This window comes from Coregonus lavaretus (assembly GCF_964263955.1).
Source record: "Coregonus lavaretus genome assembly, chromosome: 19".
In the NCBI taxonomy this organism is placed as follows: domain Eukaryota; kingdom Metazoa; phylum Chordata; class Actinopteri; order Salmoniformes; family Salmonidae; genus Coregonus; species Coregonus lavaretus.
The window spans coordinates 541197-556438 of NC_140006.1; the positions used below are offsets into that span (position 1 = coordinate 541197).

Below are 15242 nucleotides of genomic sequence, written 5' to 3' on the forward strand. Positions count from 1 at the left end.
ACCTGCACCTGATCGTGACGGGGGGACCTTTATTTACCTTAATGAATGTTAATTACCTCTAATTACACAGTTCAATCAGCACTCCAATGGGCGTGTGTGTGTGTGGGGGGGGGGGTTGGGGGGGGGGGGTTATTTTAAGACAATTGTTGTCAGCAGACTGAGAAGTGTGTTGACATCTATAGTGTGCCATGCAATCTGTAGTGTGTCCTATTATTTCAGCATGTTTGAGTAGGTGTGTATGTGTGTGCTATCTCACGACTGATTCAAACTGAGCAGCAAGGCAGTGAAGGCCCCAACATACAGCTGAATGAGTAAAGGGGAAGAGAGGGAGAAACAACTGTGATGTTATGATCTTCTCTACATCTGCTCTGCACTTCAGTGGTGAGGATGGCGGTTCTCATCCTATGATATCACAAGGAGCCTAGTTCTCCCCGGTCAATAAAGGTTTGAGGTAAAGAAGGGATATATGGGTAAACACAGTAAGCCTTGGATAAGTACACACCCTGGACAGGAAGCTGGTCTGAGTAATCTCGGGCAACTCAATAATCTACTACTCTAACAGTGTATTGAAGGTATTTAAAGAATAAATGTGGATACTTTAGCTATTTTTACTAAATTATCCCTCACTTAACAAACCGCCCCCCTCTTTTCAGGTTTTTGTTCAATTGAAAATAGCTCTTGAGTTAAGTAAATTCTGCCGGAGCAATTTGCATTGCATTTCCATAATATTATCAATTACATTTTCCTGAGCCACCATAATGACTTTCAGATTTGTCATAGCGTCTTTCATTTTTATGGCCTCTTGAATATTCAATAAGCCACAAAGGCCATGACAGAATGTCTTTATCTGAACATGAATCTCTTTCCTCTGGAAAGGTAATATACATTTATTACAGGACATGAGGTTGTAGGAGACTAGAGAAAAGTTATATGGCTTTAATATAGACTGCTGTTGTGAGAGGGAGGGAGGGAGGGAGGGAAGCAATACCCTTTCACTGTTGAGCCAAGCTGTACTCTGCTGGCCTGGTTACTAATCTACCTACGTTGCTGGAACTGTGCTTGGAAAGATGTTTGAGGTTGTAGTAGTAGTGAGGACAGAAAATAATGCTATGGAAAGTCACTGGAGTGGTTAGGTATGACTCCTTTGGATTTCCATAAAAAGCGGGAAAAATCACTTCTCATCTCTGGTAGTGAATAACGTGATATGCCTCTGCCTGAAATATTTGATTTTGGTATATAACGGCGGGTCAAGTTTACCAGTCGGCCCAGGACGCTGTGTTGGAGGCCGAACTGTCTCCTTCCTGCTCCTTTGCTGTTCCTATGTGGGGTGCTCTGCAGTAGTGTCTGACCTATGATGGAGAGAAAATGACTGCACCGCAAAATTTTCCTGGGTGTGGCACGGAAGTTTTGTCACTGCTGGAGACAATCTCAGTGTCCACTATGCATCGAGAGAGAATGCTCCCTTACCTGTTCAACAAAGGCCTATGCGGGGACGTTTGTGCCCCCGCATCGCCAAAAAGTTAGTGGACAGTGTTTAGGGCCTGGGCAAAGTGTTAATCTGCCTTGGCACAACTGCTATGATGATCCTTTATTTGCTCCGCCAATCTACATTCACCAAATGGACATACCATGTTGGTCAATATGTATCATGTACCCAGTGCTTGTTTGGAATGTGCCATTCTGCCTTGCTGTCACGTGTCTATTAGTTTGGCTAGTGTGTGCATTTTTAAGGGGTGGTTAGAAATACTGAACTGTAATGATTTCAGTTGAAGGGAAAATGACCACTGCTACGTCCTGACAATGTTTGAGGTTACTGCTTATGTGTGAGGAACGTGTCTCGAGCATAAAAAATGTCGAGACAAGAATAAGGGGAGGGTTGTGTGGCGAAGACGCACTATAGGCATGTCTCTCGCCACTATTGCTGACTCCCGCCAAATCGTGTGCCCTATTTGTTTCATTGTGTCAATTGTTTATCAATGCTCCATGACATATATATTCATCAGTGAAGTTACTGTTAATCCCAACATATTCCCCCATTCATTTGGAATGTTTGGTTACAAAATGTTTATAATTCATTAAATATTAAATTCATGCCATTCTCATTCTCCAAGTGAAAACGTTCTTTGGAGAGCTCACAAACCGCGCAACACTTATGATAAAGAACTTTTGGTTTGTTTTAATTGCATTTACCAGTTTACTGTCAATTACTTTGTTGTCTTTGTTTGGAAAGCATGTATCCGGTTTCTCCGCCATGTTTAATGTTGTGTGAAAGCACGTGCTTTAGCGTCCATAGATATAGGCCTACATTACCTGGCTTGCGCGCCAAGAATGGGTGTGGCCAAATGTATTTAAGTCCCTGTTTGGGGATGTTCTTGTTAGTTCACTTTTGGGAGGCTGTATCTGAGCATGGTAGACCCCACCTGTGCTTTATTGGTTAAGACAGGTTTTGCCTAATGAGAGGCTTTTTCTTTTGAATTCTGACATTTTGAGTCCAGAAATGTGTGTATATATGTATGCAGACCTCTTGACTTTTTCCACATTTTGTTAGGTTACAGCCTTATTCTAAAATGTATTTAAATTGTTTTTTCCCCTCATCAATCTACACACAATACCCCATAATGATAAAGCAAAAACAGGATTTTAGAAATTTGCTAATTTATACAATAACAAAAATGGAAATATAACATTTACATATGTATTCAGACCCTTTACTCAGTACTTTGTTGAAGCTCCTTTGGCAGCGATTACAGCCTTGAGTCTTCTTGCGTATGACGCTACGAGCTTGGCACACCTGTATTTGGGGAGTTTCCCCATTCTTCTCTGCAGATCCTCTCAAGCTCTGTCAGGTTGGATGGGGAGCGTTGCTGCACAGCTATTTTCAGGTTTCTCCAGAGATGTTAGGTCGGGTTCAAGTCCGGGCTCTGGCTGGGCCACTCAAGGACATTCAGAGACTTGTCCAGAAGCCACTCCTGTGTTGTCTTGGCTGTGTGTTTAGGGTCGTTTTCCTGTTGGATGGTGAAACTTCGCCCAGTCTGAGGTCCTGAGGCATCTGGAGCAGGTTTTCATCAAGGATCTCTCTGTACTTTGCTCCGTTCATCTTTGCCTCGATCCTGACTAGTCTCCCAGTCCCTGCCACTGAAAAACATCCCCACAGCATGATGCTGCCACCACCATGCTTCACCGTAGGGATGGTAACGCTTGGCATTCAGGCCAAAGAGTTCAATCTTGGTTTCATTAGACCAGAGAATCTTGTTTCTCATGGTCAGAGTCTTTAGGTGCCTGGAGTGCTGCAGAGATGGTTGTCTTTCTGGATGCTTTATTGTGGTATAGCGTGATATAAGCAGAATTCAATATAATTCCAATGCAACAACCCCTCTGAAAAAATGTCCCCTCGCCGAATTCAACTGCCCCCTTAGTCACTTTATCCTGGCGCCAGGTCTGGTCTTGAGAGAATAAGACCCTAATTGTGTTGAGCTGAATCAAGGAAAGTAGCTAAACTGTGTTAATATCACAGCGTCTTTGTAATATTGAATAGGGCTAACTGGCTCAGTTAAAAAAGTCATCCTTTCCAAGACCTCACCTGCGTATCTCTACACTGTACATAGATTTCCCTGGCTCAGGATGTGTGGTCTAATGATAATTGTTATTTCCTTCAGGTCTCTCTCGTCTCTCCAGGGAGGAGGGGAAGATAATTGCTCTACCCCCCCGTAACGCCGCAGGTTGCTAAGATGTAATTATAATTACCTACCTAGTGCCTCTCCCTCTACTTTGCTCTCTCTCTCTCCTGACGCTGATTGCAAATCCATGTGTCTTGATTAGAAGGTTTTGGAAGTGTTGCTTCTGAATACACACAGAGCAAGGAGGGGGTGGTGAGCGAAAGAAAGAGGTGAAAGACAAAGCGAGATACAGGAGAAAGAGAGCGAGAGGTAAAAGAGAGCAGAAGAGGGAGGGATAGGGTGATGAGAAAGCAAGAGAGATGTGTATGAGCGAAAGAGAGGTGACAGAGACCGAGAGAGCGTTTTACTTCTTAAGGCGTTTATGATGATTTATTTGACATTTGACATTTTAGTCATTTAGCAGACGCTCTTATCCAGAGCGACTTACAGTTAGTGAGTGCATAAAAAAAAAAAAAATGTCGTACTGGAATCGAACCCACAACCCTGGTGTTGCAAATGCCATGCTCTACCAACTGAGCTACATCCCTGCCGGCCATTGCCTCCCCTACCCTGGACGAATTGTGCGCCGCCCCATGGGTCTCCCGGTCACGGCCGGCTACGACAGAGCCTGGATTCGAACCAGGATCTCTAGTAGAACAGCTAGCACTGCGATGCAGTGCCTTAGACCACTGCGCCACTCGGGAGGCATTTTCACATATATCGTTAATGTTGACCTCCAGACCTGTCATCGGTTGTTGTGTAATAAATACAGATTTTTGTCTTCCTGACAGAAGGTCTCTATTACTTGGGTCGTTCCATGAAATGAGTGCCTTTTGTAACCTTTGTGACCTGTGTGAAACTAGCCACAATAAGGATTAGCCACAATAGTGGAATTTGCGGTTCGCCTTCAAAATAAAGGTCCCCATTGAAACTGATGCAAACGGATACAAATAGTGGAATAATACCATATTTGGACTACAAAATGCTAAACAAGGTTGGAATGTTATATAAGTTCAACAAAAGACAATAAGTAGTTAATTTCACACAAAAAAAGTAAAAAATCAGTTGAAATCGCACTGTTGATGTAATAGACTTGTTGACAAGTATATTGACAAATATTAGCGCTGTTGCTCTTATTGTGGGACTTTAACTATGGGAAATCACCTCACTATCCAGCATATTGGCATTCATATTACAATGTACAGCTTTAGCTATGGGTCTTGGGCTGGTGCGCAGCTCCCCCCGGGACTGCCATGCAGAAGAAATATCAGCACGCACATAGAAGCACGAGATTGAACTGAGTTTTCCCCATTAGTTAACACTATCAACGTTTCCCTTAACTGTGAGAAATGTGAACGAATCAACGCAATATTAGCCACTTTCAATGCAACATAACAAAACGAACTATGCAAGATATTTGTTGGAGGCAGAGCTGCAGTAGGCCTATATGCAAATAGACCATTGCCATATATGGATCTGTGCCATTCACTAAAAACTGTACTATTTTTACAGCGTGAGCGGTTGTGAGTAGATGTGCTTGTTTTGAGATCAAAGCGAGAGCTACATGTAGCGACTTGTGCACATTTGTTCATATACTTTGTTAGTTAGTGAGTTATTAGCCCAGTTATATATCATTTGTAATCAGCAATTGGGGAGTGATTGTTTCCTACAAAAGCACAAAGCGTGTGTATTTCTAGACATCTTTGAAAAGCAAGTCATATAAAGAGCTTTTTTTGTCTTAAAGGGGCAGTGTTGTATTTTGAGACAGACTTGAATAAGCTAAGTAGCCAATAGGCAGAGGGTAGCATAATTTGTCTGATAATGGTATGGGAATAATGATGCATTTTATTTTGTGAAGTGGTTTCTTTTTTTCTTTTTTAAAATATTTTTTTCTTTATTTAACTAGGTAAGTCAGTTAAGAACAAATTCTTATTTACAATGACGGCCTACACCGGCCAAATCCGGACGACGCTGGGCCAATTGTTCGCCACCCTATTCTTGCATCAAACAACACAACAACATTTTCAAGTGGATAAACAGGTTAATGTCAAGCCCTGCATGTTTTTTTCAAAAGTTTCATGGATTGTAAGCCTACATTGAACACCACACATTGGCTGCTACTGTAGGCTGAACGATAGAACAGCTATTTCCATGTTAAAATGTAATGGGATGCATTTTCTCCATTGTTTTTTGTGGTAGGCCACTCTTGTAGGCCTACATTATGATCAAATAGCCACAGCAGCCTACTTGACCGCTGTTAAATCTAACTTAAAGCAGTTACAGCATCAGTGTAGGCTGCACAGAATTTTCACAACGTTCCAGTTCGCTCTCAGCAGACCTGAAATGTATGATGAAAAAAATGAGAGGGAACATTGGTCTTGGGTCCATGAAATGGGGTATCAGCCTACTCAGTGACACCCACAGAACACAACTGTGAAGAGTTGTACACAAATATTATCGTTGTTGCTCTTATTGTGGGACTTTTAACTGTGGGAAATCACCAATATTGAATTTGAAAAGCCTGTTATATTAAATAAAGTGTCCTTTTAATATAGACCACATGGAGAATTAAATAAATCAGCATTCTGACATGTCACAGTTGAGTTCTGTGGGTATCGCTGAGTAGGCTGATGACCCAAGATCCATAGGTAAGGCTGTATATTGCAATATGAATGTCAATACGCACAGTTGGTTGACTGGTGAGCTAATGTGACAGTCAAAGTCCTGCAATAAGAGTCTGCGATACTAATATTTGTTTAAACTCTTCACAGTTGTGTTCTGTGGGTGTCACTGAGTAGTCTGATACTCCATTTCATGCAGCCAAGATCCAAAGGTAAGGATGTTCATTGCAATATGAATGCCAATAGGCTGGATAGTGTGGTGATTTCCCACAGTTAAAGTCCCACAATAAGAGCTACGACTCTAATATTTGTGTACATTCTTCATAGTTAGGTTATGTGGGTATCACTGAGTAGGCTGATACCCCATTTCATGGAACCTGTTTTCTGTGGACTGCATTCTTGCTTTACCTGCACTAACTCTATGCCTCCCGCCCTTCATCCCCCCATTATTAAATAGAATTGGCCCTATCCCTGCCTCCCACAAAGGCCTGTTGGTACTGTAGGCCTTGCCAACCAACCCAGGAGGGGCTCTATGTGTGTGAGTCCTCAGATGGCCCTGGTCTTGTTTATTTGTTTGATTTATAGTCTGACTGACCCACTGAATTGGATGTGATGGGATGGGACGGAGCTGCTTTGTTTAGCCTACTGTGTGGCCCCTCATCAGTACACATTCACAGTCACAGTGTGTGTCTTCTGGTGCAGCTCTGGTCTGCTTGCTTGCATGCGCATGCGTGTGTTGGCACCAAGGCAAGAAAGACAGGGGGAGACAGAAGAGAATAAAGGGATCTTTCATTCAACCACTCCTATTCAAATAAGCATAGGGAGGAGGCAGTTAAGGTGACGTTAAGTGTCGTTCATGGGGGTCGTAATATGGCAGCAGATCTGAATTGTGCTGATCTGGTTAGTCAGGCATCAATCAGCTTGTGTGTGTCCCAAATGGCACCCTATTCCCTAAATTGTGCACTACTTTTGTCCAGATCCATATGGGCCCTGGTCAAAAGTAGTGCACAATTTAGGGAATAGGATGCCATTTGGGATGCAGGTTCGGTCTGAAATAACTCTATTCTATTTAGAGTGAGTGGCTGTGCCTGAAGGTTACAGTGCACCGCTGTTCTGCTGCATTCAGCGGCACACTTTTAGAGCTAGCCTTTTTGAGGCACTACACACACACACACATATGCATGGAAATGCTCACGTACACACACACACAACGGGAAAGAGAGTGAGAGAGAGTGACTGACTGGGAATTTGTAAGTGACAATCCAAATCCATAGTTGTCTATTACTGGAGGAGAGGACTTGAGGAATACTTGTGAAACCCTGTCTGACTCCTATTTGTGTGTGTAATCCTGTTATTAACGCATCTACAGCAGGATTTCCTATCGGGGCTTTCACTGTATGCTGTGGAATCGACTGCTACAGTTTTAAATTCTCCTTTTTGTTGACATTCTGAGATTAGAACAGCACATTCACAGTGAAGCTTTTCTGTAAGAGCGGCTGCGCCTGTATTCATAAAGCGGATCAGAGTAGGCCTAGGGGTGCTGATCTAGGATCAGTGTGAAAATACTCTCAAGTGTGAAGTTCAGTTTTTCACTCTCACAATTACACTTTTTATAGAGAAACAACAAAATGGGGTGTTCTGAGTCCATGTCAATGCACAAATCAAATCCAAAGAAACAATTTGACATCTCAGAAATATTGAACATATTTTGCCTTTTGAGTGTAATTCAAGTGCACACCTAGCTAGAGAGGAACGTGTTTTGCTAGCGATGTTTCTGTAGCAGAGTTTGCAAAACAAATGCCCACCTGATTGATACAAAGCATGACATAATTCTGCCAGGTAGGCCTACTTTGCAGTTAACATTTAAAGGTTGAGAAGGTTTTGGGGAAATCCTTTCTATTTACCCACAAGACAGTTATCATTAGCATCGCTACTGGCTAGACAAAGTGATAGGCCTAGTTGATTACATGTGGTATTGATTTTGCAAATTTGCGAATGCTCGTACATGGACTCTCCAAGCAGACCGCGCGATTAATCAGGGGGGCCTGATCCTAGATCAGCACTCCTACTCTGAGACTCTGTGAATAGAGACCCTGGTCTAATTCCATCTCCAATTGGAGTCGTTTCCCCCATCATAAAATACAGAGGGTTTAGGGCTTAATCAACAGTTGATTTGCAATATAATCCTAAAGTGTCATTTTTGTATTACTTACATAATACTGTGAGGAGAATGGGTTGAGGAAAGGGAAGGTAACACTGGACAGTACAAATGACCTAGGTGAATTGTCAGAGAGAGAGAGAGAGAGAAATAGATAGAAACCTTTTCATTTTCTTCTTTTGCAAGTTTACTCTCATCCTTCAAAAGAGGTAGGCTATTGGTTTCTGGGTTAAAAGAGATAACTGTTCTTCCCAATATAAAGCACTGATACAAAAAACCCATCCGGATCCATGTCCTTTTGATAGGTCTATCAGCTCTCTCCTTCGGTCCTGCTGGCTAAGTGAAGGGGACTTGTATTACTCTTAGGCTGGGGTCCTCGACCCCAATTTCAGGCTGCCTAAATGACTGCCTGAGTCCATTTCTGCAAGGTGGGCCTGGCTAGTGCTATGACAGTGCTAGTCATCAGTATTTTGAAGATTACTCTTTCTCAGAAGTTAAGACAACTAATGTCACTGGTTTCTTACCATGCCTCAGTGGTTCCATTTAAAGTTTATTTTGTCCTTTGACGTGACTTGGACATCGTTTCTTGGAGGGAGGGGGGATGTGTTGTCAAAGGGGCTTGTGTAAGTTGGGTGTGTTGGTGTAGTGTGTTGGATGGAATCCTGGATAAACGGTGTCTCGCTTTCGGCGTAAGAGAATGCACAAACACACACCTCTCGTCTCTCTCTCTCTCTCTCTCTCTCTCTCTCTCTCTCCTCCCCTCTCTCTCTCTCTCTCTCTCTCTCTCTCTCTCTCTCTCTCTCTCTCTCTCTCTCTCTCTCTCTCTCTCTCTCTCTCTCTCTCTCTCTCTCTCTCTCTCTCTCTCTCTCTCTCTCTCTCTCTCTCAAAGCTCAACTTGTATTCTCTGGCTTTAGAGGTGTTTTGGGATACTCCCTCAAGTTCTCAAGTTTTCCATGGCATGATGGGAGAGGCTTGTTATGACAGAGAAACCTTCACAGACATCACCGTTACTGTGTTTCCGTTAGACCATACTGACTATATAGTCCATTAGTATATAAATGAATGGTGTCTCTGTTTTGTCTTCAACAGGGGCATTCCTGGAAAGAACTGTGGAAACATCATTGTTAAGGCAGAAGAGATGGGAAACTGCAGGGTGAGTAGTGATGGCAGGGGATATGGAGGGAAAGGGTGTCTTGGGCTGCATCCCATCCCAAAAAGGTTGTCTGCCCTTGTTAACTCCCCAAACCATACATCATACCCACATAAGTACAACATCAATCAATAAACACTTTGCCATGGCATATACATTCAATTATATTGCTATGGATCTACTATCATAGGATATATCTCTCACCTTGATGCTGAGTGGAGTTGCCCTGAGCTGTGTCCTTTAATGTTACTGTTGACTGATCAGCATTAATGTCTGCATCTACTATCAGATGTCTCTCACCAGTATCTGCTGAGAATACTGAGCTGTGAGCAGTGCTGTCAATTTCATCAGTCTCAATGTCTCTCTCTGTTACTGTAGGAGTCAGTGATGATGCAGTTCTGTGGGAATAAACTGGACAAGAAAGATTTCTTCGGCAAGTCAGACCCTTTCCTCGTATTCTACCGCAGCAATGAAGATGGAACGTGAGTATACTTTACCTACCTCTTCTTCAGATCCTCTCCTCCATTCAACTCCATCTAAGTCTCTCAATCTGAGGGAAATTAGTTTCCATTGAATTCCTTTAGTTAAACAATCTTGACTCTCTCTGTGGGTGTGTGGGTGTGTGTGTGTGTGTGTGTTACAGCCTACAGGGTCTTCTCTCGCATCAACACATATCTGGGAGGTCAGATAAGCAGGTCTACTCCTCTGAGGCGAGGCTTTATTACACACACACACACACACCTATCATACAGCCGGCAGAGCAGAGAGGAGATGACCTAGTGGGAGCAGTGGTCGGAGGGAAAGCTCCCTATGGCCTCCCTGGCCTCTCTGTACAGGAGTCAAACCTCTCTCTCTCTCTCTCTCTCTCTCTCTCTCTCTCTCTCTCTCTCTCTCTCTCTCTCTCTCTCTCTCTCTGTCTCTGTCTCTGTCTCTGTCTCTGTCTCTGTCTCTTCTCTCTCTCTCTCTCTCTTCTCTCTCTCTCTCTCTCTCTCTCTCTCTCTCTTTCTCTCTCTGTCTCTCTCTCTCTCTCTGTCTCTGTCTTTCTCTCTCTCTCTCTCTCCTCCCCTCTCTCTCTCTCTCTCTCTCTCTCTCTCTCTCTCTCCTCCCCTCTCTCTCTCTCTCTCTCTCTTCTCTCTCTCTTCTCTCTCTCTCTTCTCTCTCTCTCTCTCTCTCTCTCTCTCTCTCTCTCTCTCTCTCTCTCTGTCTCTGTCTTTCTCTCTCTCTCTCTCTCTCCTCCCCTCTCTCTCTCTTCTCTCTTCTCTCTTCTCTCTTCTCTCTTCTCTCTTCTCTCTTCTCTCTCTCTCTCTCTCTCTCTCTCTCTCTTCTCTCTTCTCTCTCTCACTATCAGTTAATGGAAGGTGAAGCTCTCGGAGCTCATGTTCTACACTGCACTATGTTCATTTTAAAACCATTTGCTTTTGCAGTGAATTATGATTATACTGAGTATTCCTCAGTTGATAGTAATTGGTCGTCGAACTGAAACAGATTATTTTTTTGTGCCGGTCATCATGATGACATTTGAAAAGTTTTTTTATTGCTCGATATTTTGGCAAAGTACGGAAAAGAGGAATCAATGTCTTAGAGATTTGTATCACTAAATGAGTGTGATTTATCTTCTTGGGGGGAAGAAAGATCTGAGGGAGCTGAGAGTCAAAGAGAGAGGTTTACACTTGAGAAAAATCTTGAGAAAAGGAAGAAAGTCTGTCTCGCTAACTATAACTTTGCACAGACACCCTGAGGGAATGAGAGCGAGGGAGAGAAAGAGAGGAAGAGGTGGAAAAAAGAGAAGGGGATAAAGAGGAACAGTGAAAGGAGTATTGTCCAGTGATTGATTCATCCATTGATCAGTGTATGACTTGTCTTGTCGCTGTGTTTCTCCAGGTTCACAATCTGCCATAAGACAGAGGTGGTGAAGAACACACTAAACCCAGTGTGGCAGGCCTTCAAGATACCTGTCAGAGCACTCTGCAATGGAGACTACGACAGGTCAGTGTGTGTGTGTGTGTGTGTGTAGTGTGGCCAGCAAGATTATACTGGCATTAACTGTTTTGCTGAAGTGTGTGAGGGCCATACTTTTTTTTAAACAATTTGAGCCCTTTGCAAAAATGATTTGGTGACAGGATCTAATCTGGAAGAGGAGAAAATAGTTTTTAGATGGGCTCCATTTTATAAGAATCACCATGCATGCATACTAAATCCATATGGAAGCTATTATAATGAAAGAAATTAATGCTTGGTCTGCTTATGAATAGCCTTCCTCTCTGCAATCATCTTTCTCCCTCAGTGGAGTAGTCTATTCACATGCCTGACTGACAGACAGGTGTCATGCCCTCACTCAAATGCATTGGCCCTTAAATCCAGGGTGTAAGAAGCGATGAAATAGTTTTTCACCCCTAAGTTTGAAATCCCCAGAGTTTGTGCATGTGTGTGTGTGTGCGTGTTGTGTGCATGTGTGCGTAATGTATAGGACAATGTGTGTGTGTCACTCTGCAATCCCATCTCAGGGATTGTGTTTGTGTTCATCTCCAGTTGTCAGCAGGCTTGTTTGCCAGTGATAAGGCACAAAGCCCCAGATGGATGGTCTGAGCTTGTCAGCCTGCATTGATTGGAGCAGAGCTGGGCCCTGGCTCTGTCTGAGTTGTTAGGAGGTTAGTTAGAGAGAGCTCATTGTTATCAGTGTGTGGAGAGTGTGGGAAGCCAAGGAAGCACACACACACACACACACATTGATTTACGCACACACACACAGCGAGAGTGTGAGTCTCTGGGGGTCTGGGACGAGAGCCACGGGAGAACGCTAACAATGGAGAGCTGTGTGTCCCCCTGCTGATAGTACCACTGCTGATGGGCCCTTGTTAGAGACACACACTCCCACACATACACACTTCTCCCGCCACCCCAGGGATTACAGAAGGAGCAGGATGTAGAGCTGGATGGCTCTATCTCCTCAGCCTTTTATCTAGTTAGCTTAGATGGATGGTGATGGGCTCATCCTTCACTCCATTTAGCAGGAAGCTGAGCAGAGCGTGTGTGTTTGTGTGTGTGCGTGTATGTGTGCATACTTGTGTGTGTGTGTTTCTGTGTGTCTGTGTCTATCTTTGTGCTCTGACAATGCCGGAGTGTGCCTCCTCTTATCATTTACATTTTACATTTTAGTCATTTAGCAGACACTCTTATCCAGAGCGACTTACAGTTAGTGAGTGTGTACAATTTTTTTTTTCATACTGGCCCCCCGTGGGAATCGAAGCCACAACCCTGGCGTTGCAAACGCCATGCTCTACCAACTGAGCTACACGGGACTACATCATCATACCCCCTTACTTACCCCTACAGGAAACTCATTAACCTGTGATTTCTCACCCGGTGGAAATCTATAATCTATGATTACCTTTTCATCTAAGCATCTGTTCATTATTTTCTTCTTTATTTTTTCTCGTCTGGAAAGAGAGGTGAAATTGAGGTAGGTGAAATTGGTGCTGGGTGAAATACGCACAGCCACAGTCAGCTACTTATCTCTTGGCTCTGGTGAAGGAAAATGGCCACTTGTCAGTGGAAAAATGATTCTTCAGTTTGAGGGGATGGGTGATAGTGGAAGGGCACTGCTTTTCTCTCTCTAACATTTGCTATTTTGGAAACCAATATAGACATGATATATATTACTATAAACTATCCTCCTTCAGAATACAATACATTTGAACTTGAAACTTGTTTGGGGGGAATGTACAATGCCATGATCATAGTTTCTGCTGATAATTGTCCTGTTAAAACTAAATAAATCTGTTTCTAATATATTGTTATTTTTCACCCTACTAGAACGATCAAGATAGAATGCTACGACTGGGACAGAGATGGAAGGTAATTTAATTTGAGTCTTAATTGAAAAGCACCTTCATTAGCATGATGTAATCACTGTGTTATCTAAATTAGGCTACTTTAACTCATCCTAATCTATATTTCTAGAAGGTAAGGAAGCTGGATTGGATGCTGATTCATTCAACACACATTGACATGTTGTTGAAGTGGGGGAATTGGATTGGCCCATAAACAGAGGCGGGGCCAAGGGCGGGGCAGCAGTAAAAGAAACACCAACTTGATATGAGTGTCATCATTTCATATTATGGGTTTAGTGGGCAAGGTTATTGCACTGGGGTATTACTTTAAAGTATGCACTCACTCCCTCTGTCTCGTCTCCTCTTTATACCTGTCAGCGTTATGTCAAGTGTTACCAGATCTCTCTTTGCTTGCAGGTAGAGGGGTTACGCTTTGTTTCCGAATTCACTTTATTTTAAGGAAGTGCATTGAATATACAGTGCCATGAAAAAGTATTTGCCCCCTTCCTAATTTTCTTTACTTTTGCATATTTTTGATACTGAATGTTATAGGATCTTCAACCAAAGTCTAATATTAGATAAATGGAACCTGAGCAAACAAATAACACAACAATTACATACTTATTTCATTTATTTCATTAAAAAAAGTTACGCAACACCCAATGCCCCTGTGTGAAAAAGTAATTGCCCCCTTACACTCAATAACTGGTTGTGCCACCTTTAGCTGCAAGGACTCCAACCAAACGCTTCCTGTAGTTGTTGATCAGTCATTGTGGAGGAATTTTGTCATCCAAAAAGTTATACTTTTGAATCATCTGTCCATAGAACATTCTTCCAAGAGTATTGATGATCATTCAGGTGCTTCCAGGTGCTTTTTGGCAAACTTGAGTCAACATTTTGGACTACATGGTTCACATTATGCCTGGCGAAAACCAAGCACTGCATTCCATAGTAGGAACCTCATACCAACGGTCAAGCATGGTGGTGGTGGCGTGATGGTTTGGGGATGCTTTGCTGCCTCAGGACCTGGACGACTTGCCTTAATAGAAGGAACCATGAATTCTGCTCTGTATCAGATAATTCTACAGGAGAATGTCAGGCCGTCCGTCTGTGAGTTGACGCTGAAGCGCAGCTTGGTCATGCAGAAAGACAATGATCCAAAACACACAATCAAGTCTACATGAAAATGGCTATAAAGCAATCCATTTGAAGTTTTGGAATGGCCTAGTCAAAGTCCAAACCTAGTCCCAATTGAGATGTTGTGACAACACTTGAAACAAGCAGTTCATGCTTGAAAACCCACAAATGTTGCTGAGTTAAAGCAGTTCTGCATGCAAGAGTGGGCCAAAATTCCTCCACAGCGATGTGAGAGACTGATCAACAACTACAGGAAGCATTTGGTTGCAATCATTGCAGCTAAAGGTGGCACAACCAGTTATTGAGCGTAAGGGGGCAATTCCTTTTTCACACAGGTGCATTGGGTGTTGCATTACTTTGTTAATTGTAAACTCAGGTTCCCTTTATCTAATATTAGGTTTTTGTTGAAGATCTGATATCAGTATCAAAAATAGAGAAAATCAGAAAGGGGGCAAATACTTTTTCACGGCACTGTATGCTACTGTACCCTTAAGTGGCTGCATGAAAAACACAAGTGAAATCTCTACTTAATTACTCTCAAATAATTGTTAAATGTCGATATCTATCTCACTCTTTATTGCTTTAACATTTCATTAATAATAACTTATCTCAACTGATCTCATTCCATCCACCAGACTATTATAATACACTTCTTCATAGGCACATTGATCAGGCTTCTGCCACTAACAG

The 15242-nt window shown here is 42.8% G+C and overlaps 1 protein-coding gene across 2 annotated transcripts in view; it reads left to right on the forward strand.

Annotated features, from left to right (window-relative positions):
- Nucleotides 1–15242, forward strand: part of LOC311146882 (copine-8) — a 118288-nt gene that overhangs the window by 76492 nt on the left and 26554 nt on the right. Inside the window, exons 1-5 of one of the 2 annotated variants that reach the window (XM_084183498.1) lie at nt 6433–6489; nt 9525–9588; nt 9964–10067; nt 11467–11571; nt 13399–13440. In XM_084183498.1, coding sequence (XP_084039624.1) covers nt 9574–9588; nt 9964–10067; nt 11467–11571; nt 13399–13440 — 266 coding nt within the window. In that variant the 5' untranslated portion in view covers nt 6433–6489; nt 9525–9573. Of the gene's footprint in view, nt 1–6432; nt 6490–9524; nt 9589–9963; nt 10068–11466; nt 11572–13398; nt 13441–15242 lie in introns of those variants that run through there. The other variant, XM_084183497.1, reaches the window with a different exon arrangement.